Source organism: Hylobates moloch, unplaced genomic scaffold (genome assembly GCF_009828535.3).
Source record: "Hylobates moloch isolate HMO894 unplaced genomic scaffold, HMol_V3 SCAFFOLD_4, whole genome shotgun sequence".
Classification (NCBI taxonomy): domain Eukaryota; kingdom Metazoa; phylum Chordata; class Mammalia; order Primates; family Hylobatidae; genus Hylobates; species Hylobates moloch.
In genome coordinates this window covers 92,737,000-92,762,684 of record NW_026652279.1, presented here as the reverse complement: position 1 = coordinate 92,762,684, position 25,685 = coordinate 92,737,000, and the positions used below count along the sequence as shown (strand labels likewise).

Here is a 25,685-nt window from a genome sequence, read left to right as displayed (position 1 = left end):
GTTTGTATTTTTAGTAGAGATGGGGTTTCAACCATGTTGGCCGGGCTGGTCTCAAACTCCTGACCTCAGGTGATCCGCCCATGTCGGCCACCTAAAGTGTTGGGATTATAGGTGTGAGCCATTGTGCCCGGCCCAATACCCATTTTTAATCTTTACAACCTAGCCAGGCTGAGAATTTTCCAAATTTTTAAGTCCTGCTTCCCTTTTGATTGTAAATTTGATCTTTAGGCCAGGTGAGGTGGCTCATGCCTGTAATCTTAGCACTTTGGGAGGCTGAGGCAGGCGGATCACTCCGGCTCCAGAGTTCAAGACCAGGCTGGGCAATATGGTGAAACCCTGTCTCTACAAAAAAAAAAAAATTAGCTGGGTATGGTGGCTCATTCCTGTAGTCCCACCTATTTGGGGGCCTGAGGTGAGAGGATTCCTTGAACCCAGGAGTCTGAGGTTGCAGTGAGCTTAGATTGCGCCACTGCACTTCAGCCTGGGTGACTGAGCACTTCAGCCTGGGTGACTGAGACCCTGCTTCAAAAAACAAAACAAACAACAAAAAAATCTTTAATTCATTTCTCACATATTACTATAAGCAATTAAGAGAAGCAATATAGCATCCTCAACACTTTGCTTAGTGATTTATCCTGTCAGATATTCTAGTTTATCCCTTGAAAGTTTGCCTCACCTTACACCTCTTTTCTACATACAGGCACTAATGCCATTCATGAGGACTCTGTCCTTGTGACTTAGTCACCTTCTAAAGGTCCCACTTCAGTAATATCACATTGTGGATTAAGTTTCAATATATCAATTTTGGGAGACACATTGAGACCATAGCACACAGAGATGTAATTAATAGTTCTACAGGTTGAGTATACCTTATGTGAAATGCTTGGGGCAGGAAGTGTTTTGGATTTCAAATATTTTTGGATTTGGGAATTATTTGCATTATACCTACTTGTTGAGCATCCCTAACCTGAAAATCAAAAATTGAAAATCTTCCAGTGAGCATTTCCTTTGAGCATCATTGGGACTCAAAAAGTTTCAGATTCTGGAGCGTTTCTGGTTTCAGATTAGGGAAGTAATAATAAACCTTTAATACAGATGGCAATAGAGCTTTTATGGAAAAGGGAATTGCAGCCTGGGCACAGTGGCTCACGCCTATGATCCCAGCAGTTTGGAAGGCCGAGGCGAGTGGATCACTTGAGGCCAGGAGTTTGAGACCAGCCTGGCCAACATGGTGAAACTTTGTCTCTACTAAAAATACAAAAATTAGCCAGCCATGGTGGCACATGCCTGTAATCCCAATTACTTGAGAGGCTGAGGCAGGAGAATTGCTTCAACCTGGGAGGCAGAGGTTGCAGTGAGCCGAGATTGTGCCACTGCATTCCAGCCTGGGCAACAGAGCGAGACTCTCTTAAAAAAAAAAAAGTGTATTGTGCTGGGCGCGGTGGCTCACGCCTGTAATCCCACCACTTTGGGAGGCTGAGGCGGGCGGATCATGAGGTCAAGAGATCGAGACCATCCTGGCTAACATGGTGAAACTCCGTCTCTATTAAAAATACAAAAAATTACCTGGGTGTGGTGGCAGGCACCTGTGGTCTCAGCTACTCTGGAGGCTGAGGCAGGAGAATGGCGTGAACCCGGGAGGTGGAGCTTGCAGTGAGCTGAGATCACGCCACTACTCCAGCCTGGGCGACAGAGCGAGACTGTCTCAAAAAAAAAAAAAAAAAAAAAAAGTGAATTGCAAACTATTAGTCCATGGAAACAGTGTAAGATTTACTTAAAGTAGCTTGCAAAAATAAAGCATTGAAGGACTGAAAAATTCTTGATGATATATTCTTGGTAATTGAGGTCACTCACATATTTTACACTTAAGTAATTTAAATTTAAAAGTATTCTACATGCATTTTCTCATTTTTTTTGTTGGTTTTTATTTTTTATTTTTTTTGAGATGGAGTCTCGCTCTTGTTGCTCAGGCTAGAGTGCAGTGGCGCAATCTTGGCTCACTGCAACCTCCACCTCCCAGGTTCAAGCGATTCTCTTGCCTCAGCCTCCCAAGTAGCTGGGATTATAGGTGCCCACCACCACGCCCAGCTAATTCTTGTATTTTTAGTAGAGACAGGGTTTCACCAGGTTGGCCAGGCTGGTCTCAGATGAACTCCTGAGCTCAGGTAATCTGCCTGCCTCGGCCTCCCAAAGTGTTGGGATTACAGGCGTGAGCCACCGCGCCTGGCTGTATTTTCTCTTTGAACACCTGGTGAAGTAGGTTGGATATGTGCCTGTTCTTGGTAATTTAAAAAAATTAATATATTTATGATCTATATAGGATGGAATAATGTGTCATTTGTTAGCGATTTTTCCTAACTGCAATCCAAGTATCTATTCCTCTTTTCTCCCTTCCAAAACAAGAAAAGTCAAATGTAAGTATATGTGTGTGTGGAATGTTTACTTTAAAAAATAATAATTTTAGGCCCGGTGCAGTGGCTCACGCCTGTAATCCCGGCACTTTGGGAGGCTGAGGTGGGTGGATCATGAGGTCAGGAGTTTGAGACCAGCCTGGCCAAGATGGTGAAACCCCATCTCTACTAAAAATACAAAAATTAGCTGGGCGTGGTGACGGGCGGCTGTAATCCCAGCTACTTGGGAGGCTGAGGCAGGAGAGTCACTTGAACCTGGGAGGCAGAGGTTGCAGTGAGCTGAGATCACACCACTGCACTCTAGCCTGGGCGATGGAGCAAAACTCCGTCTCAAAATAATAATAATAATAATAATAATTTTAGCCATTGATTACTGGCCATATCAGCACTCCCTTGCCACCTACCCCTGTTTTGGTTAAGTCCAGTCAGGTGTTTCCTCTGCTAGGAAGCATAAGTCTTCTTCTATCAAAGTTGTGTATCTGAAAGGAATATATATACCAGTGTTAATACAGTGAAAATCACTACCAGAAATTTGTGTGTTTATTGGGACAAATTCTATTTCTTAATGATAAGGTGTTATTAAAAGGTGGGAACTTTATAAGGTGGTTTTATTGTCCTCTGACAACAGTTTAGTATTCATTAATTTTACCAATATTTCATTTTGCTTATGTGCAGTGGACCTTGCTTTCGAGGAAATTAAAAATTCTATTAAGACAAGACATTGACCATAGATATTTGAATTCTTGGCATATTCAATAATTGTTCTGTTGGCTTGTACAAAATGTGAAAAGAGAAAATTGGATTTGAAATTAATAAACATAATAAAAGCCTTTGAAGTGAAAAGCATTTAAAATAAAAATGCTATATTAGAAAACAATTTTACTCTATAATTGTACTCTATTTTGGAGTAACCATTCTATTTTATTAGGAAAATGTGAAGAGTAGATGCCTTAAGGAATGGAGGAACCTCTCCCCTTATGGATTGCTCTGTCATCATCATCATCATCATCATCATTGTGAAAATAACTACATTGTAAAGAAAGTCATAAGATAAATGACGAACGTCTTTATTTATTTTTTCATTTTTTTTGAGATGGAGTTTTGCTCTTGTTGCCCAGGCTGGAGTGTAATGGTGCGATCTTGGCTCACCACAGCCTCTGCCTCCCAGGTTCAAGTGATTCTCCTGCCTCAGCCTCCCGAGTAGCTGGGACTATAGGCATGTGCCAGCATGCCTGGCTAATTTTGTATTTTTAGCAGACATGAGGTTTCTCCATGTTGGTCAGGCTGGTCTCAAACTCCCGACCTCAGGTGATCCACCTGCCTTGGCCTCCCCAAAGTGCTGGGATTATAGGCGTGAGCCACCGCGCCTGGCTGAACGTCTTCCTTTTAACCACATGACCCAAAATTGTTAACATTTTGACATATTTAGTCATTTTTTTGTGTGTATGTGTAAGCACACATCGTTACCCTCAAATAAAAATGTGTTCCCCTTTCATTTCACATTGTAAATGGTTATTACACTAGAAAGGAACAAAACTTGCTCCTGTTTTCTCTCTACTACACTCTCACACAACACTTTTGACACCACAAGTGTGGAGTTTTTTTCCCACACCAGCCAATTCTCCAATTCTCTGGTTACCACATGGGTGTCCTACAATTCAATTATGACACTACTTGGAGTTAGTGCAGACTCCAGAGGTTAAGAGCTCAGTCACACAAGACTGCTCTCCACTTCAGATACCGGTGACATGTAGCAGGTCCTCAGATTATCCACACTTCTATCCGACTTGGCTACAAATTGGGAGTTCCCACGACCCCTCCTCAGGTTTGATAATTTGCTATGATGGCACATGGAACTCAGGGAAACACTTGGCTTGACTGGTTTATTACAAAGGATACAGATGAACAGTCAGATGAAAAGGTAGATAGAACAAGGATCTTTTTTCTCTGTGGAGTTGGGGTGTGCCACCCTCCTGGTTCATAAATGTGTTCACCGACCCACAAACTCCCTGAACCCCACAGTTGAGGGATTTTTATGGACGCTTCATCTTGCAGGCAAGGGAAATTATTAACTCAGCCTGTAGCCCCTCTCTCCTCACTGGAAGATGGTTGGGTAGGGCTGAAAGATCCAAACTTGTAATCAGGGCTTGGTCTTTCTGGTGAACAGCTCCCATCTAGGTACCTAACAAAAGTCACCTCATTAGAACAAAAGCTACTCCTATCACCCTGGAAATTCCAAGGGATTTAGGAGGTTTGTGTTAGGAACTGAGGTCAGAGACCAAATATTTGAACCAAAGATGCTCCCAGCACCAAATATTTGAACAAAAGATGCTCCTAGCACCTATCACTTAGGAAAGAAGTTTTTTTAGGAGCTCTGTACCAGGAACTATAGATGAAGACAAAAGAAATATGTATTTCTTTCACAGTGTCACAGACACATACAATTATTTAGTCTTGGCTGGGCACGGTGGCTCACGCCTGTAATCCCAGCACTTTGGGAGGCTGAGGCAGGTGGATAACGAGGTCAGGAGATTGAGACCATCCTGGCTAACACGGTGAAACCCTGACTCTACTAAATATACAAAAAATTAGCCGGGCGCAGTGGCAGGCGCCTGCATTCCCAGCTATTCGGGAGGCTGAGGCAGGAGAATGGTGTGAACCCAGGGGGCAGAGCTTGCAGTGAGCCGAGATCACGCCACTGCATTCCAGCCTGGATGACAGAGCGAGACTCTGTCTCAAAAAAAAAAAAAATTATTTAGTCTTTATTATCATTTTCTATAACAGTTTATTATGGAAAATTTTAAACTTTGATAAAAGTAGAGAGGATAGTGTCATCCCTGTCACCCAGCTTCAACAATGATTGATATTTTCCCAGTCTTATTTTGTCTGTCCTCCTATTTTAGTTCTATTTTGCTGAAATATTTTAAACATATCCTGGACATTAGTTACCATGACTTTGAATTATTTCATAGTCATTTTTCAATGGATTTACTTAATCATTCTTCTGTTGTTAGACATGTTAACCTACAAGGAGGAAGCTGAGGCAAAATTAATATATAGAGAGAGTCAGCCAGGCATAGTGGCCATGTAATCCCAACACTTATAGAGGCCGAGATGAGAGGATCACTTGAGGGCAGGAGTTCGAGACCAGCCTGAGGATCATAACAAAATCTCATCTCTACAAAAGCAAAAGAAAAGTAGAGAGTTTATTTGGGCCAGACTTGAGGATTGCAACCCAGGAGCATAGATTCAAGTTGCCCTGAATATATCCTCTGATTAGCGGTAGTGGATTTTTAAAGGTAAAACAGGGGGACAGGGAGTGAAAGTGTGTCAGTAATTCTCATTGGCTTACAGAAATAACATTGATTCAGTTATACATTGTTAAGCTGTAGGGTGATGGTTACAGTGTCCAATGTGACATTATTAGGTTAATTTATAGCTACTTACGGCAATAGCAGGCAGTTTCAGGAGATGAGCACATAGCTCAAAGTGGGAAGTAGGCTGTGACTGCTGTCTCATTTTAATACCTCTCTGGGCCTGATATTAAAAGGGTTTGCATTCTTCAGATAATAAATAGTTCTTTTTTTCCCCCATTTCACATTGTTTCTAATTTCTTGTTAAAGATGAACTTTTTCTATATATTTAGGTGTTTCTGATGATATTCTTCAGCCATATCCTGAAGTTGTCATGACTAAAAGATATGAACCATTAAGATAAACTTTTTGTAATTATAAATGCAGTACATTTTCATTATGGATGTTTTGGGAAATAAATTTTAAAAACTAAGAAGAAAATAATAATTACCTCAGATTGTTTTCCAAAGAGACCCAACATCCCTTCTACCCACATTTTTGTAGTTTGCTTCTTACTGGGGTTGAAGGGGGTTTCTCAGTGACTGCCTGGAGAAGAGCAAGCCTACTTGCAGCCCACCTTATTGTTAAACTAGCAGATTAGAAAATAGCTGTATGCTAAGCACTTAACTAGGAAGTAACATCTAAGACACAGTGTCCCGTTCAGTGCCCTAATAGTTCTACAATCCTTCAATATCATCCTACCCTAAACTCTAAAGAGAACTATCAGTATTCCTGAATTCCATCCTATTGCTACCTCTGCAGAATTTGTTCCCCCTGAATTTTGAGTTAGTGTGAGTCTACTGGTTTGTTTCAAAAGATGTGTTGTGAGAAACAGTCTTGAGAAAATTGCTTCTGTTTACCATCCAGTGATTCACAGGAGAAATTGTTGTCCTTTTACTGAGTTGAAGAAAGAAAACTTGATGAGGAAACTGGAAATGCAAGTGGTAGAAACTTAGTCATATTGTGCCTGGGGGCTATTTGGTGATTCATAGAAAATAAATTATTTCTGGGGGAAATAATTAGTCAGCTTGAGCACTGTTTAACAGATTTCTGGAGCCAACCCAATTTTATTTGATCCTACCTGTTACGAACTGGTAAATAAAAATAAGTGTGACAGATTTGATACAACTTACTTAGGAAACACAGAAGTGAAATCAATGTTTCATCCTCTGAAATAATTTTAAATACTTGAATTTTCCTTCTCTTTCAGTTCCAGGAATGGATGGAGGTGCTTTAACTGATACAAGTCTCACAGATTCCTATTTTAGCACCAGCTTTATTGGAGTCAATGGATTTGGAAGCCCTGTAGACACAAAATATCCCCTGATGCAGGTATCCTTAGTATAAATTTATACTGCACTATGAAGTTTATTCTAGGGCCAGAGGACATATAGTCTTCATTTATTCCTACATTTGTTGAGTGGGAGGTGAGATTTTAGGAGGCAGTGAGATGGGTGAAATGTAGGCAAACTATCTCCCATGGGGTTGGAGTTAATGAGAGCTTTCGTAAGTGGGGGTTTGGTAGGGTTAGGGGCAAGAGTGACGGGAGTATGTAGAGGGTAGTTAGAGACTAATTTCACTTGTGTGTTTTGTATGTATGTTAGTTAAACTTGGTAGTGATAGCAATTTTAAAATTATGTTTTGAGCAGATTATACATGTATTATGAAAGTTAAGTTACAAAAGGGCCTCCCTCCTGTCACTACTCATCACTTTTCCAGTTAACCTTCCTAGAGGTAGCTACCATTACTGGTTACAAGTTTCCTGTGTGTCCTCTCAGGAATATTCTTTGGATATAGAAGCATAGTGCTAGCTTTATTTTGTTTAATGCTTAAAATGTTAAATTTAGAGTCATAGTACTTGGGGCATTTTACATTAAAAATGTCTTGGAATTTTTTTTAACCCCACTGTTCCTTTTGGCTCTTTTTTTCACCTTTATCTTATGACTGCATGCAATGCTTAGGAGATTTGTGTTTAGATTAGTTTTTGTTGATTATATTGCACAATTTTGTAGAATTGGAATAAAATTGGAAAGTATTCTAGTGTTTTTAATTGGAAAACTGCCATAATAGTAAAGGCAATGTATTGTCCTTTCTAGTTTCTGTGATGTACTACTGGATGGTTTTCTCCATTATTACAATGGGATATTTAAACACAAGAGAAATTCATCTTTACATTTCTCTCCCTCTCTCTCTCTGGAGACAGGGTCTTGCTGTGTCACCCAGGCTGAAGTGCAGTGGCGCAATCATGGCCCACTGCAGCTTCAACCTTCTAGGCACAAGTGATACTCCTCTCTTGCCTCAGCCTCCTGAGTGGATAGGACTACAGGTGTGTGCCACCATGCCTGGCTAATAATTTTAGCAGAGATGAGGTCTGTGTTGCCCAAGTGATCCTCCTGCCGTGGCCTCCCAAAGGAGGTATTACACATTGGGATTACAGGCATGAGCCACCACTCCTGGCCTGGTGTTTATACTTCAAGTTGGACTGATTTTAAGGGTCTGTATGAAACCAATGCTTTTTTGAATTATTTTAACCTTTACTTATTTCGTGTAGATAGGCACTCTAAGGGTTGTTTATAAAGAAACATGCACAGCCATATATAGAAATGGTTATGTTTTATGAACAATATAACTAGTTTAATGTATAGTTATACCTTCTTTTAACTGCCTGTGAGCCACAATTTCAGCTACTTTTTAATATATATTTTTGTATTAAAATTACCTGAGGAACTTAGCTTTTTTCTTCTCTTTTAAAATTATGCAGACATTAAATAAGAAGTTGAGTAAACAGATTCAGGACTCTGGAATTAAAGCCAGAGCTAGAAATTCCTAACTTATAATTTTTAAGGCATTGAGTTAGATGTTATATATGAGACAAGGATTTGTGGGCATGGGATGAAGGGCCTTACAGGATGGAGAGACCATACAGGCTATGGAGTGAGTCTAGAAAGCATAGAACGTGTTTAGAGAACAGAAAATACCTAATTTTGTAAGCTCTATAAGGTGTATGAATGGTAGTACAAATTGAGAAAGGGTATTAGAGCATTTACCCATTTTATTCATAGTCAACGGATACCCTCTTCAGTGGATACTGGAATTTATGTTTTACAGACAAGGAAACTTAGTTATGTGTTTTGCCCAGCCTAATAAGTTATGGAAGCACAATTCAAAATAGGTCTGTAGCTTTGGCTTTAGATACCTGGGTAGTGAGTAAAATTTTCATTTCATGTGGTGGTTTTTGCATAGTTGTAATCCAAGCAGTAATATTTACAGGAAGATTAGATTGTCAGTAATGTGAACAGTAGATTGGAGGGGAAGAAGCAAAGAGAGCCAGTCTTAATTGGTTGGATACTTTTATTTCTGTATTCCTCAGTGATGTTATAAATAAATATTTTGTTTTTCAGAGAATGACTAATAGTAGCAGCTCCCCAAGCCTTCTAAATGACAGTGCCAAACCATATTCAGGCCATGGTAAGACCTGATCCCTTTTGCTTGTGTGTGTCTGTGTATTTATTTCTTACTCTAAAAGTAATATACAACCATTGTAGAAATTTTGAAAATTGTGAACGGGTATAAAGAAGAAAATGAAAATTATTATCTTCCCACTCAGATCTAACTATTGAGATTCAGATTCCAGGCCAGGCGTGGTGGCTCATGCCTGTAATCCCAGCACTTTGGGAGGCTCAGGTGGGAGGATTGACTGAGCCCAGGAGTTTGAAACCAACTTGGGCAATATAGCAAGACCATGTCTCTATTATCAAAGAAAAGTGTATAAGTTATATAAAAAAAATTTGTCATGCTATTTTATTAACATCTTGCTCTTTGCACTGTTAGTTATTTAATATTAAATTCATGTTAATTTTAATGAAGGTAAGTCTGAAAAACCAGGAAGAAGAAGGCAGAGAAATGAAGCAGCAGTCTATATGTACTACATTGTGAAGAGATTTAAGGTTCCTTTACGTAAGGGCATTTAATATATTTTTTAGGATTTAGCAGAACATGTAATGAGATTAATAAATAAAAAATTAAAGCTCAGAAATGAAGATAAATATTTAAGTATATCTCACGCATGCCTTTTCAGAGACTTCTCATTTGTAAAGTGAGAAATAATTAAGATATGTAATTTTATTTGTAACTTCTTTCTACAGAGTAGTGGAATTTTAAACCTACAAAATCTTTGGATTTCATGTTTGAAATAAATAAATTTTGAAAAATGTATTATTTCTGTCTTTAACAACTTAATATTTTACTTTATCTTTTTAGTAATAATATCAAATATCTGGTGATAGACTTTAAAATATGGAATAGTTCGTAGAGTAAATGGTTTTAAAGCCTTGCTGATATGTTGAAATCCAAGACAGGATCTCTCAGAGTCCATGGTTGACACTGCCCCCACCACTCACCCTCCTTTTTATCCTTCCCAAGATTTGGTCTCAAGATTATAAACCTTTATTTACTTTAGGTCAACTTACTGCCTTCATAAACACACTCACAATAGTATGGTTAAGAGGTTTTTTTCTCTATTTGATTTTTCTTTTGGTTCTAGTCAAATAGATCTATCCTGATCCATATAGCTTTTGAATATTTGAGCAAATTGGTTCACCAGTTGGTGTTTTATTTGCTCAGAAAATATTTGAACATAACTGTGTGTTAGGTACTAAGTTTAATTGTGTCATTTGATTTTTATTTTATAGGCATTGTCAAGTTAAACAGTTATTAGTTTTGTGGGTTACCCAAGTTTTATGTGTGGAAACTTATGTAACTTACCTTTCAGATCCTCTAACATCACCTGCTTCATCTTTGTTTAATGACTTTGGTGCCCTCAACATCTCTCAGAGACGAAAGGTAAGTGAAATTGAAACTTGAATTAAACTAAATGGAATTTAGAAGTGATGTTGGCATTGTTACCTATATAGTGTCAATGTTTTTGTAAGTGGAGGGAGAGCTTTTTATGGGCTTTAGTGTTTTTCCTGCCTTTTGTTTATCCTTTATCTTTTTGTATGTGGAAATTTATTTGATCTCTGCATGGAATAGAGATTTTGTGTGAAAGGATGAAATCCTGCTTATTTTTGTTCAGTTTATTTATCTCAATGTATTCTTTTCTTAAGATAACATCTAATTTAATGTTATTGTTGCTGTTAATGTGACCCATTGTAAGCATATTAATCATGTTTAAACTTTATTTTTTGATGGCTTTATCCAAATTTCAAAAATTCTTCCCTAATTTACTCCTTATTACAAGGCAAACTTAAAATTTTCAACATTTCACAATTGGCCCAACAATTTAAAAAGTTGAAAATCTCTTCACATTAGAAATTTAATTTTATTTGGAATTTAGAGTGATAGACCATGTATGGATTTTTGAAGTATTTTATAAGGACTGATGTTGTGACAAGTTGAATAGTTTGATGCCTTTGAGTCTTAATGAGAATCTTGTTAATTCTAATAATTATCTAGAGAAGATAGTCTTTTTTGGTTAGAATCAGTAGCAGCTAAAGATGTTAAAGAGGTTGTAAATCTTGGTGGAAGTTATTATAAAGTTATAACATTGTTTCCTAAGTAATGGAAGAAAGACCCAAAATTTAATGAGAGTAATAAATATAAAATTAACTAAAGCTCAGAAATAAAGATAAAATATTTCAATATATCTCATGAATATTAATTTTAGAATAACTGATATGAACTTAAGATACTTTTAAGAAGGATCTGATGAGCAGGTAGTATAAAATGAAATTCAAGAAGACTGGTGGTGATGGCTTCACGGTGTATAGTTATCCCCAACCAAACTCATTGAGTTGAATATATTAAATATGTGTAGCGTTTTACATGTCAACCAGACCTCAATAAAGTGGTTTAAAAAATTCAGAAAGACTAGATTTTCTCAAGAGAAAAAAAAGTTATGAGGACTGATATAAATTATATTAAAACCTCATGTACCTAATGTTATTTCCATTTTGAGACATGGATGAGAACGAGAAGGTAATTACAAAATGCTTTTTAGCAACTAGAATTGATAGATTAAAATCTGTGGGTTTAATTTAATGGATTTCCTTATAGGCTCTTATCATGGATAAATTTACTCCTGCTTTACATACTTTTCTTATAAACTGGAATACTTGGTTTCTAAATCTGTATATTAGCAGTGTAATAATAGAGTTGGACAGAAACAGACCCAGGACAATAGACAAAGCCTAACAATGTGGAAGCAAGCAGTAAAATGCTGAAAAGCAAATACAACCTGGAAATCAAGCTATCTGGAGCTTTTTACGGGAAAACAGAAAGTCTAAATTTTCTTAGGTATTTCCCTAATGACTTTTTCTCATTTATAAAATAATCAGTTAACTTGGCTGGGCAAGGTGGCTCAGGCCTATAATGCCAACACTTTGGGAGGCCAAGGCGGGAGAATTGCATGAGCCCAGAAGTTTGAGACCAGTATGTATAACATACCAAGACCCCATCTCTTATAAAAATAAAAAAAATTAGTCAGATGTGGTGGTACACACCTGTAGTCGCAGCTGAGGTGGGAGAGTCGTTTGAGCCTGGGCAGTTGAGGCTGCAGTGACCCAAGATCATGCCACTGCACTCCAGTCTGCACAACAGAGTGAGACTCTGTCTCAGACCAAAAAAAAAAAAAAAATCAGTTAACTAGCATTTCAGATGTATGAGTAGAAAGTAAAACTAGAATGACAAATTAATATTTAAAAGTATTTCTAATATAAGCGGTTAGTGGGATGTGTCTTAAAGTAGAAATATATGATTTAGAGCTCCTGACATTTACTTTTGAAAAAATACTAAAAATTATTAGAAATTGAGAATATATAGTACCTATTCTTTTTATAATTTATTTTAATACAATAAAATGTTACTAGAAATGTTACTAGAAATTTGAAAATAATGTTACTAGAAATGTGACCTAAATATTTGGAGAGATATTAGAATATATCCAATGGAAGCAGACTAATATAGAAAAATGAGCACTCTACTGTGATATTTGAGGTCCTGGATCTCCCATTTTGTGACCTATGGCCAACTTTCTAGGCTGTAATCATCCCATCTGTGAAATGAAGAGCATGACTTCATCATTACCATAGTTGCTGTGGTGTCTTTCATCTCTAAAACTTAATGTCTGTCTAAATCGAAAGCATCCATATATCAGTTTCTACCTAGAAATTTGTGGTTCATATATTCATATAGCTTGAAGGACCATATTTTCTTGCCATTTATATTTAAAATGATGTGTAATCTAGGGACACAGAGAGTTTTTCCAGTAGTGAGCAATATAGTTAGAATCTATGTGGGTACAGGTTGCATATATTTTAAAATTGTTAATGGTTGAGTTGAGAAGATTTCAAATCTCAAAATCTCTTTATATTAGAAATACTCTTGGCATAGGAGTATGGCATATTACACATAGTGAATTAAAGGCATATGAAAAAATGTTTAACGAACTAATTTTAGTGGAAGTAACTCAAAATTATATGAATATTATAATTCCAAATTGATCTCAGCAGGCTAGCATGATTACTTAGTGGTATTTTGTTTTACAATGATGTAGAACAAATAGACCATGCTTACCACTATTTCATAGCTAGTGAGGTAAATTATTTTCTGAAAATCTCAGTTGGGCCAGTCTCTGAACCAGATATGCTAACTTTTGCCTGTGGGATTATGTGATTTACTGGGGTCAGAATAGTCAGGTATTTTTATAGTAGGCAGTTTTACTATATGCTGTGTGGACAAATTGAAAATGAAGGACTGAATTTGTTTTTTCCCTTAAATCTAATTGGAGATGCAATACATGAACCTACAAGAGAACATTTACTCAGCAGCATATTAATTAGTGCCAATTTAAATATTTGATGATTGCTAGGTAGCAAAAAATTCTCTAGATCCTGAAGAATTTATGGAGAAAAGATGTTTTGAATTGGGTTTTTTGTGGATGAGGAATGTATAGAGGCAAAGATACCTAGGCAAAAGGTATACTTGCTTACAGGTGATAGAGGTAGGAGCTTTAGTAAACTCTAATTCTTCTTCATTCTGAGAATCATAGATAAACCAAGAAAATATGGATGAGGGCCCTTAGTATCTTTAGGAACTTCAAGGAAAATGTGGGATGTGAAAAATAGTACAGTCTGTTACGACGGCTCATGTCTGTAATCCCAGCACTTTGGGAGGCTGAGGCTCAAGAATCACTTGAGGTCAGGAGTTCGAGACTAGCCTGGGCAATGTAGTGAGACCTGGTCTCTACTAAAAGCCAAAAACATTAGCCAGGCGTGGTGGTGAATGCCTGTAGTTGCAGCTACTCGGGAGGATGAGAGGTGGGAGGATGACTTGAGCCCAGGAGGTGGAGGCTGCAGTGAGCCGTGATCACTCTAATGCACTGTGTGACAGAGCAAAACCCTGTCTCAAAAAAAAAGCCCAAAACAAAACAAAGTACAGAAGGGTCACAGCCTTATATCTGGGCTGTATAATTGTTGTTAACTATGTGAGAAACTTCCTGAAGAGTTGTGTGGTGAGAATGTACGCCTTAGGGCAGTACTACTCATAATGTGTCATGGGACCAGTGCTAGTCTCTGAATTGTCTGTTAGGAGATAAACACTGAAAATAAATGTCTAGAGACTTCTATAACAATTTGATAATACTGTGACATTCAAATATGGAATCATTTTTCTAGTAATTTATCTTTATTTTACAAAATTGTAGGACCGTGATTTATAGGAGATTTTTTAAAAAGTAATCTTTTTTGATATTTGAGAAGCACTGATTTTCTTTTATTTGTCACATTAGGAATGCCTAATTTTATAGAGAGAAAAAGTAACCATTATTTGAGGTTTGTTAAAAGTAGGAGTTAATATACAAGAGATTATTACATGAGTAAACCTTAATAGCAAGATAGATAAAATTAAATTTGACCACTGTTATGAAAAGAAGTAGTTTTGAGAGTCACTGTGAATCACAAATGTGATCTAGACAAGCATTAAAATTTCCGATGAGAAATTATTTGGGAACAAAATATCTTTACAACAGAGTTAGATATTGGAATACAGATATTCATAAATGAAGTGATTCAGTGCTATGATATCTTGCTGATGATTCTTGCTAAGATAGAAGTTTTTATGTAGGGCAACCATGTATGACTGAGGCAAATCCTAAGCAAAATGAGAAATCTTTCAAATTGGTGTCTAGCATGCTTGGCTTTCTCCCTTTATATCTTTCTGGGCTATTGCCCTCCTTCACCTTTTTTTATTCACCTAGTCACATTTTTATTCAGCTTCTCCCTACTTCTTCCATTTATTAAAGCAAAAAAGGGTCGGATACCCGTCGTTTATATTTCTTTGGTTTACTTTAGTATGTTTCAGTCAATATGTGGTTTTATGTAGATATTTGTATTATATTTTTCATACTGAGATAACAGATTTTAACTTCTGTACATTTTTTTAAGTTTTAATAACAAGTTAAATTCTTTGGGGTTAGGAGGCAAAGATTTCCGAAGTATCATGTTTATTTCTTCTGTTCTTGCTTTTAAAGCTTTTTGTTAGGACTAGGGAAGTGGGACCGAAGGGAGCTGGCTGGTTCATCTGCTGATAGCTTATTTTTGAGGAGATATGGTTGCTAGTGGTACAGTTCTGGATTATTCTGCTTGAGAGAAAAATTCACCAGCAGTACTTTTCTCTGCTTTCTTCTTTGTTTGAACCTAGCTTGGGTCTCCCTTTTGCACTGTTGTTTATCTTAAGAGCACCCATCTCTCTCTGTTACAAAACTTACTGATGATAAATATTTTATGTTTTCTGATTAACGTGACATTGAAAAGTTTTCTTATAGCATTTCTATTCTAAAGTCTTTAAAAAATGATTTTTACATTATTTCTATTCTAGGCAAGAAAATGTGGAATAATAAAGACTAGAGCATATTTACTGTAGAGTTCTTTTATGGAGAAAGATAAAGTAAATTTGGAGAAATTAATCTGATATAGCATAGACAATTTGGAATGTAAATCTTAATCCTTCTGATGGTTAGGCTAGGCCTTTTTTGCGTATTGAATCAAGTATTGATGTCAGAAAAAATAAAGAAAAGGAGAAAATGGAGAAGACATTGAAAAATAACTAAATTTTAAAGGAGATTGTAATCTAAATTTAATCTGTAAAACTATTGTTTTTAGGTTCTTTATGTTCTCAAAGAAATAATGTTTTACTTGGTATTTAGATTTCTAATAAGCCACATCATTGTCTTTTACCCATTGAGTATTGTTCAGTAATGTTTCTGGAAAATTGTGGCGAGAATTCCAAATTAATGCCCTCAGAACTGTTATGCTCTGAAATCACTAAACATTCATTCACCTCCTCTTGTCAAGATGGAGGAGGGAATGTGTGCCATCTCAGCCTAAGCCAAGTTAAGGAGAGCTTTTAGGCTTAGAGATATGTTTTCCTATGGAAACTGACACAGTTATTGGAGTCCAAGTTCGGGGTATGGGGAAGGCACCCATGTGTGGTTCCTGTTTATAGCTTGCTCAGAGCCTCTTGGAGAATTTTAATTTCTCAAAGAACAAACAGCAGGAATGATAGTAACACGTCAGTATTGGATAGTGGTTAAGGCTTTAGGGTTTAGAGTTAGATGCGAGGCAGTCAGGATTGAATTATGTTGCTTCACTGATTATCTTTGTGTCTTCAACTTAGTAAACCTTTTTGTTTCTTCATTTGCAAAATGAGAATGTGGTACCTAGTAAGTAAGGTTGTTTTGAGGACTAAATGGGACATGTTGCCTGGCACAGAAGTGGTGACTATTACTGGTAGTAGGTAATAAATGGTGTTGGTCAAATTTCGAACTTTGTTGTTAATTGTTAACTGTTGTTAAATAACTATCTCTGGCTACTCATTCTGGATCAGGCTGTACTAAAATTGTCCTCTGGAAACGTGGTTCTGTGGCTGCTCTGAGGATGTCTACCTTTTCTTTGAGATGTTCAGGCCTCCTCCTCCCCCAGTATTAATTTTTTGCCTTCTTCCTCACAGAAACTTCTTCCCGTTAGCTTCTCAAACATGTCCTCCAGATTATGTGAAAATCCATTGGGGGTTTCTTGCAATGTAATTGCAGATAGATAGAAACTTGATTTTATTTATATGAATGATGATTTTCCGTATTTGTTCCAGATAATATGGTAAACCTAAATAATTATTTTATAAATTAAATGTTTTATATTTTATCATATCATTTAGTTACGTCAGCAGTTCTTTGGGAGAGATTATTTTTTCTGTTTTGGGAAATGGAAGTTTGAGAGATCAAGTAATTTGCATAGAATAATATAGATTACACAGGGCAATACGAGAAGGGTAAGTTGACTGAGTTTACTCTAGGGTGAAAAATAGGCCACTGGTAATGTGGAGAGGAGGAGATAAAACATCGTTTAACCTTATGCCTGCTTCTTTTTCCACTTAAGTGATTTTTTTTCAGTGCAAATTTCTGTCGAAATGGTTTCTGGGGCAAGAATAGACAATTGAATTTTTTATAATTGACAGACAACTTTTCAGAAATGTAGCACAAATTATATTCCAACTAATAGGGGCTGGTTTTTCTACAGTCTTGAAAACACTGGGCTATAAAAATCTTTAATATTTTTGTAATTTCACAGGCAAAAAACTTCATTAAAATGTGATGGTGTTGTAGACTTCTCTTTTATGTTTATTGGTCATTAGTGTAATTTTATGTCCTTTGCTCATTTCCTCTTGGGCTATTTTTTAAATTCATTGTAAGAGCTCTTTGTACATTAGAGATGTAAATCTCTTCTATCAGATGTTACATTCTCCCTCCATTTTGTTGTTGGTCTTGAATTTCATAAGTAATTTATGCTGTCAGTTTTGAAATGTCATGCTTACTCTGTTTCTCTCATACTATGTTTAAAATAGCCAAATATTAAGCCAATTTTTGTTAAAATAACATGGAAATCTCTGATCTAATGAGTTAGTAATTCGAATATAAAGGGCCGTCATTGTTTTTATATGATTAATTTGAATACACTGTGATTTTTGTTGTGAATGATCTCTAGTAATCAGTTTCCCTTAGTAAATGGCTGTGTGTTCTCTCTTTTCTCTGCTTTTTAACTGGTAGGCTTGAATGTTCTTCCTGTTGGTTATCTCCGGTCAGTCTATTCTTTTCTTAAAATACAAGTAACATTAGATTGAAACTTGCTAAAAATATGATAGTTCTTATAGAGAAAGACTTTGAGGGTTGACTTTCCTTTCCTGCTAAGTAAAGAGTATTCGTGGTTGAGTTTCCAGGATTGGGTTGAGATAAAGATGTACTTTGGAAAGAACAGATTAAATTTTGTTTTAACAAGTGTGAGGTTCAACCATGTACTTCCTGTACTTTATTTTGACTGGCACTTTGTGTGCAGCGACCATTTGTTTTTGTTGAATCAAGAAAACTTCTTCCAAATTCATGATTGTAGGAGAATTTTGTTCTGTTGATTGATTTTTAAAAAGAGCTCTCATGAGTTTGTTTTGGAAGCCTTTTTTTAAAAGGTGTGTGTGGTAGTATGGTGTTTGATGCTTTATCATATTTAAACGTGAACTGAAATTTTTGTATGCCTTTTATATACAGTTTGTAATACTGTTGGCTGTACTCATCATCTAATTTTATAGCTTTGAAGATTTTGAGTTCTTATACACAGTAATGGTAGTTTAAGTAAAACCATGGTGCATTTATCACTTGAACCTACAAACTAGTAGATCATTCTAAGGTTAGCTGGTTGGCTTCTTTACACTCTGGTCATTCTATTTGCAGAGTGTAATAGCTGATATTTAGGGGCCTAGCATTATGATAGCTCATCCCTGTTTTCCTAGGAGGTAGGTATGGGGAATGAATTAGTAAAGGTGAACTTAAAATTCTCATCCACGGCCGGGCGCGGTGGCTCGCGCTTATAATCCCTGCACTTTGGAAGGCCGAGGTGGGCGGATCACGAGGTCAGGAGATTGAGACCACGGTGAAACCCTGTCGCTACTAAAAATACAAAAAAATTAGCCGGGCGTGGTGGCGGGCGCCTGTAGTCCCAGCTACTTGGAGAGGCTGAGGCAGGAGAATGGCGTGAACCCAGGAGGCGGAGCTTGCAGTGAGCCGAGATTGAGCCACTGCACTCCAGCCTGGGCGACAGAGCGAGACTGTGTCTCAAAAAAAAAAAAAAAAATTCTCATCCACAAACATGCTAGCCTAAGCTCCAAATTAAATGTAACCAAAACCATGTGTTTTCCCCAACTCTGTTTTATTCCCAAGATTTGTTGTCCTTGTATTTTGAAAATGGGGAAGGAGAACTTTTAAATTCTAGTTATTTGAATGAAGTCTTTATCTGTTCTCATTGATTCCATCCATGCTAATTAAATACAAAAAGATTTCTTCGTTTGGGTATTTGTATTTGGTTATCTTAGGTTTAGCTAGAATGACATTAAGATTGTAATGTGTTAAGGAGTATTACAGAATGTGGAATTGATTTCTTTGAGTTGGATATGAGATGTTATAGTTAAGAGTACAAGTGTTGGAACCCGACCTTATGTTAATTTTGAGATAATAGGCAAGTTATTTTAACCTCCTCTCAGACTTACTTTTATCATCTGTAAAGTTGGTATAAAATAGGCGCTATGTCTCAGAATTATGTGAATTAAATACATTAATGGATATAGTGTTTATAATGCCTTGTACTTGTCAAATGGTAGTTATTGTTATAGTCTTATGATCTGCAATTTAAAAGTTTGTTTCATTATGTACAAGACTACTTTTCATTATTTACCATCTTTGTTTAAATTCCATTATAATAAAACTCATTTCTGAAAAAGTATACACATGCAAGTTAAATAAAATGGAAACCTTTTGCTAAGAAGCCAGTAGACATTCTGGCAGCTACATAGTGACAGCTACGTGGGAGACTGAGGTGGGAGGTTTGAGTTCAGGGGCTTGAAGCTGCAATGAGCTATGATTGGGCCACTGTGTTCCAGCCTGGGCAACAGAACAAGACTGTTAATATAATAAATGCGTTTGGTAAGGGACTGAAATTGATAGAAAATTTTAATGTTCATTACAATTGATAGATTATCATGGAAATAACTTTCTTGTTTAAAAAAATGAAACTGGCCTGGCATGGTGGCTCATGCCTATAATATCACCACTTTGGGAAGATGAGGCAAGAGGATTGCTTGAGACTAGCCTGGGCAACATGGTAAGACCCGTCTTTAAAAAGAAAAAGCCCTCGCAAGGTGACTCACGCCTTTAATTCCAGCACTAATTCAGGAGGCTGAGGTGGGTGGATAACTCGAGTCCGGGAGTTTGAGACCAGCCTGGGCAACATGGCGAAACACTGTCTCTACAAAAAATACAAAAATGAACTTGACTTGGTGGTGCACACCTGTAGTCCCAGTTACGTGGGAGACTGAGGTGGGAGGATCACCTAAGCCCAGGAGGTTGAGGCTGCAGCGAGCCATGTTTGCACCACTTCACTCCAGCCTGGGAAACAGAGCAAGACCCTGTCTCAAAAAAATACAACAATTTTTTTCACTCAAAATATTTTAATAACTTTGGCATGCTATTTTATTTCTTTATATCTGGTACATATTGTGGTTCCAGTCTAAAACACAAGGGTGTAAGAAGTTGCAGTTGGTGTTCCAGTTCTTTAGAAATTGAATGTGCCCTTGCATAGCAAGATCTTCCAACTGATTTTATTTTTGGTAGCATAAAATCCCTTTGTAACACTGAGATTTTAAGAACATAAGTAAAGACTGCTTTGTAGACTTCCTTAAATTACTATGTAGATAATATTTGTCCCCCTCAATGACCTGACTCATAGCAGAAGCTACAAATATGTGTATATGTGTTTATACATGTAAATTATGTTCTGCTGTGTTTGATATAATTTATTTTTCTCATTTTTTACTTATTTTTGTTTTTTGAGGGGCAGTGTCTTGCCCTGTTGCCCAGGCTGGTTCAAACTCTGACTTCAAGTGATCCTCCTGTCTCATCTACCCAACTTAGCTGGGATTACAGGCACATACCACCATGCCCAGCTAATTTTTTAAATTCTTGTGGAGACTGGGTCTCACTCTGTTGCCCAGGCTCTGGTCTTGAACTCCTGTGTCAGCCTCCCAAAGTGCTGAGATTACAGGCATGAGCCACCTCACCTGGCCCAGTGAATGATTTAAATGACACTTTAAAATGATCTATGTTTTATTAATCAGAACATCTTTACAAACTTGAAAAATAGTAGTATACAAATATGAAATATCTCTTTTCAGACACTGCTTAAACGAATATATGAATTTATTATCTTTTACAGCATCAACTCAGCAGCCTATCTCCTGATACTCCCAAGGGTCTTAGGTACATCGATTGAGAAACCTCTGGCCTAGGATTTATTATATATTTATTTCAAAATAAGCCTGCATTTTTTTTTTTACAACCTCCTCTGCCTCCTAATGAGCTTCTTTCTGTTCATTAAATATCCTGATACTTTAGCATATCTGCAATTATAAGAATTAAATATCAAATTATACCATTAATGATTAGTAAGGTTAATCACTTGAGGCCAGGTGTTTGAGACCAGCCTAGGCAATAATAGCAAGACCTGGTCTCCACAAAAAATTTTTAAAAGTTAATGGAGCATGGTGGTGTGCACCCATAGTGCCAGCTATGTGGGAGACTGAGGTGGGAGGATCGTTTGAGCTCAGGGGTTTGAAGCTGCAATTAGCTATGGTTGGGCCACTACACTCCAGCCTGGGCAACAGAAGACTATCTAGAAAAAAAAGAAAAAGAAAAAAATTACATTGTTTCAGAGTGTAAATAGTGAAATGATTATACAATGATTATGTTTTTGATGTTTAAAGGAGGTTCTTATAATTCACGGCATTGGAAACTTTTTGTCCTGAAGCAACAATTAGTTTTCTCTAGTTTACTATTAGTGAGTAGACCATGATATGTAATAATATGTGACTGATAATGTGAGGCATTTTGGAGATGGTGCTGTTTTGCAATTACCAAAAGAGTTATGCTCTGAAAATTGGTCTGTTACTTGGTAGCTTTTAACTACATTTTTTATACAAGTGCTGATATTTATAGATTGTTCTTTTAGCTGCACTCTGAACTTTTTGGGAGAAGAGAATAGATCTTCTTGATCATTTTATTTTTAAGAATGATAGAGAGGTTTATACTGAAATGTTGAGTAAATGAAGGAATGAAAAAATATACATGTGTGTCCTAAAATTACCTTCTGTTCTTTCCTTCGACATAGTGAGTCTAGAGGCTTACCTCCCTTGTAATGAGAGTGGACTTCTCTTAGTCCTAAACCACTAGAACTGGCTTTTGTGAAATGGGGCAAAGGTTTTTGGAAAAGCTAGGGCTTTGAGGGCTAGAAGTAGTGATCTTAAAAGCTCTCAGTGTTAGCCGGGCGTGGTGGCTCACGCCTGTAATCCCAGCACTTTGGGAGGCCAAGCCGGGTGGATCATGAAGTCAGGAGTTCAAGACCAGCCTGACCAACATGGTGAAACCCCATCTCTACTAAAAATACAAAAATTAGCCAGATGTGGTGGTGGGCACCTGTAATCGCAGCTACTTGGGAGGCCGAGCCAGGAGAATGGCTTGAACCGAGGATGCAGAGGTTGCAGTGAGCCGAGATCATGCCACTGCACTCCAGCCTGGGGCAACAGAGTGAGACCCCATCTCAAAAAAAAAAAAAAAAAAAGCTCTCAGTGTTGAGGTCAAGCTCCAAAGGGGTAAGAAGCTACAAGGACTTGAGATGCTGAATTTTTAAACTCTTACCCCTTTTCATTTTGAGGAGTGACTCCAATTTCTGTTTGTACCACTAGTTATTTCTTCTGCAGATCTCTCTGACGTTATTGAGAACTTCAGTACTCAAAGTGCGATCACCAGATCAGGGGCATCTGCAGTCTTGGGAGCGTCTTTAGAAACACAGATTCTTAGGCCTCGCTCTAAGGCCTACCGAATCAGAATCTTTTATTTTAGCAAGATCCGTGGAAGATTTCTATGTTCACTATTGTTAGAGAAGTGCTACTCTAGAATATATTTTCAAACCTTTTCTTTAAACTTCTATTCAAGCCTTGAGCTTTTTTGTTTGTTTTGATATTTTACTTTTGAGATAGAGTCTTGCTCTTATCACCCAGGCTAGAGTCCAATGGCACAATCTCAACTCACTGCAAACTCTGCCTCCCGGGTTCAAGTGATTCCCCTGCCTCAGCCTCCAGAGTAGCTGGAATTACAGGTGCGTACCACCACGCCTGGCCAATGTTTGTATTTTTTAGTAAAGACTAGGTTTCACCATGTTGGCCAGGCTAGTCTGGAACTCCTGACCTCAGGTGATCCGCCCGCGTCGGCCTCCCAAAGTGCTGGGATTACAGACGTGAGCCACCTCACCTGGCCAATTTGTTTGTTTTTTGAGATAGAGCCTCACTCTGTTGCCAGGTTAGAGTGCAGTGGCACAGTCATAGCCCACTGCAGCTTTGAATTCCTGGGTTAAAGTGATCCTCTCACTTCAGCCTCCTTAATAGCTGAAATTACAGGCACACCACCACACCGGGCTTATTAAAAAAATTTTTTGGCGGGAGTGGGGGTTGAGATGGTGGGGGTTCTCACTATGTTGCTCAGGTTGGTCCTTGAACTCCTAGCCTCAAGCAGTCCTCCTGCCTTGGCCTTCCAGAGTGCTAGAATTACAGGTGTGAGCTGCTGTGCCTGGCCTCTGCTGGATGTTTTACCACGGGAAAAGGGGTGTATTAGTCCATTTTGACACTGCCATAAAGAAATACCCGAGACTGGGTAATTTACAAAGGTAAGGGGTTTAATTGACTCACAGTTCCACATGGCTGAGAGGCCTCAGGAAACTTACAATCATGGTAAGTGATAAAACCATCAGATCTCGTGAGAATTCACTCACTATCACGAGACTAGCACGGGGGAAACCACTCCCATGATTCAGTCACTCCCTTAACACATGGGCATTATTAATATAATTTGAGATGAGATTTGGGTGGGGACACAGAGCCAAACTATATCAAGGGGATTGGGAATTTTGTTATACGATGTTAACTTAGACATGTAGAGCAGAAAAGCTGGTTATCAACGGGACATGGCATTTTCAAATGCTTTTATTTCGTAATAACCAGCAAGATGGGACTGGTCAGGCTATCAAGAATAGAGGATCAATAAGGGAATTTACCTTTTTTGGGGGACCACTGTGTTCTTAAGGTTGGTCTAGGTAAGGATTTCTAGAAGCTCGGAAGGAAAGAGGAGTTGGTGCTTTTGTTTGCTCTGAAGGGAGGGGCTTGGATCTTAAAGAACTGAAAAAACTTTAGTAAATAAACATTTCCCATAAAATTCTGTTTGCCCTGTTTATTTTCTGATTTTCTCTTTAACCTCTTCCTTTCCCTTAGCACCTGCTTCCAGTTAATCACCAATAGTTGTTTTTAACCTACCAGATGTCTCCACAAGTAAGCCTTCACTAGTTCTCTATTTCTGTTATTATTGCCTCAAGTTCATATCCTCCTTTCTCCACTGATGATTCGTAGCCAGGGAAGTTGTGTTTTTTTACCCCCAGAGAACATTTGGTAATATCTGGAGACATTTTTGGTTGTTACAACTGGGTGGTTGGTGCTTAGTGGTATTTAGTGGGAGGATAGAGATGCTGCTAAACATCCTACAATGCACAAGACAGCCCCCCACAAGAAAGAATCATCCAAAGTCAGTAGTACTGAAGTTGAGAAACCCTAACCTAGACTACTGCCAGAGTCCACTAATTTGTCGACCTATTTCCACTTTTACTCCCTCTTCCTCAATTCTTCCTCCACACTGCCACAGACCTTCCTTTCTAAAATATAAATATGATTTTGCCATTTCTTCTTTGCCCATGGAATGATCCTTAGATTCCTTAGCTTAGGAAACAATATGTTTTTATTTATTTATTTATTTTAATTTTTTTTTGAGACATGAGACATGTCACTGCAGCCTTGACCTCCTGGGCTCAAGCGATGCTCCCACCTCAGCCTCCAGAGTAGGTGGGACTATAGGCATGGGCCACCATACCTTGCTCCTTTTTTCATTTTTTGTAGAGATGGCATCCCACCGTGTTACCCAGGCTGATCTTGAACTCGACTCAAACAGTGCTCCCATCTCTGCCTCCTAAAGTGCTGGGATTACAGGCATGAGCCACTGTGCTTGGCACTAAAACAATACTTTTTTTTTTTTTTTTGAGACAGTCTCACTCTGTCACCCAGGCTGGAGTGCAGTGGTACCATCTCAGCTCACCGCAGCCTCCGCCTCTGCCTCTTGGGTTCAAGAGATTCTCCTGCCTCAGCCTCCTGAGTAGCTGGGATTACAGGCATGTGCCACCACACCCGGCTAATTTTTGTACTTTTAGTAGAGACAGGGTTTCACCATGTTGGCTAGGCTGGTCTCGAATTTCTGACCTCGTGATCTGTTCGCCTCAGCCTCCCAAAGTGCTGGGATTACAGGCATGAGCCACCGTGCCTGGCCAATACTTTTTTTAAATTGCATTCAAGCTTCATCTTTTGTTTTCAAACTTGACCTTCTGCTAATGGTGAACTGCATAGTTGTGGTTTCCTCTAAACACCATCATGTCTGTATAGTTTTCCCCTAACCTATACTACATACTTCCATCTCATATTTTCCTATCTAAGCACATTTATTCTTCCTTCAGAACTTTACTCAGGCATTCACTTTCTCTGTGAAGCCACCTTTGTTTCTGCTGTATTCATACATAATTACTTCTGCATTGTTATATCACAGTGGGTTATGGTTTTGTTTACATTTCTGTTAACCTCCTAGCCTTTAATCTGTCTTTGATAAGCTGTGTGTTGTGTTTCAAATACTTAGAACAGTTCCTGATACAAAGTAGGTTCTCAGATGTCTAGTTGAAAGTACATTTTT

The 25,685-nt window shown here is 37.8% G+C and overlaps 1 protein-coding gene across 4 annotated transcripts in view; it reads left to right on the top strand.

Annotated features, from left to right (window-relative positions):
* The window catches only part of PAN3 (poly(A) specific ribonuclease subunit PAN3), a 164,330-nt gene that overhangs the window by 29,281 nt on the left and 109,364 nt on the right, over nucleotides 1–25,685 (top strand). For all 4 annotated transcript variants that reach the window (XM_032150570.2, XM_032150572.2, XM_032150571.2 and 1 more), the window contains exons 2-4: nucleotides 6,975–7,096; nucleotides 9,166–9,232; nucleotides 10,536–10,606. In XM_032150570.2, coding sequence (XP_032006461.1) covers nucleotides 6,975–7,096; nucleotides 9,166–9,232; nucleotides 10,536–10,606 — 260 coding nt within the window. The remainder of the gene's footprint in view (nucleotides 1–6,974; nucleotides 7,097–9,165; nucleotides 9,233–10,535; nucleotides 10,607–25,685) is intronic.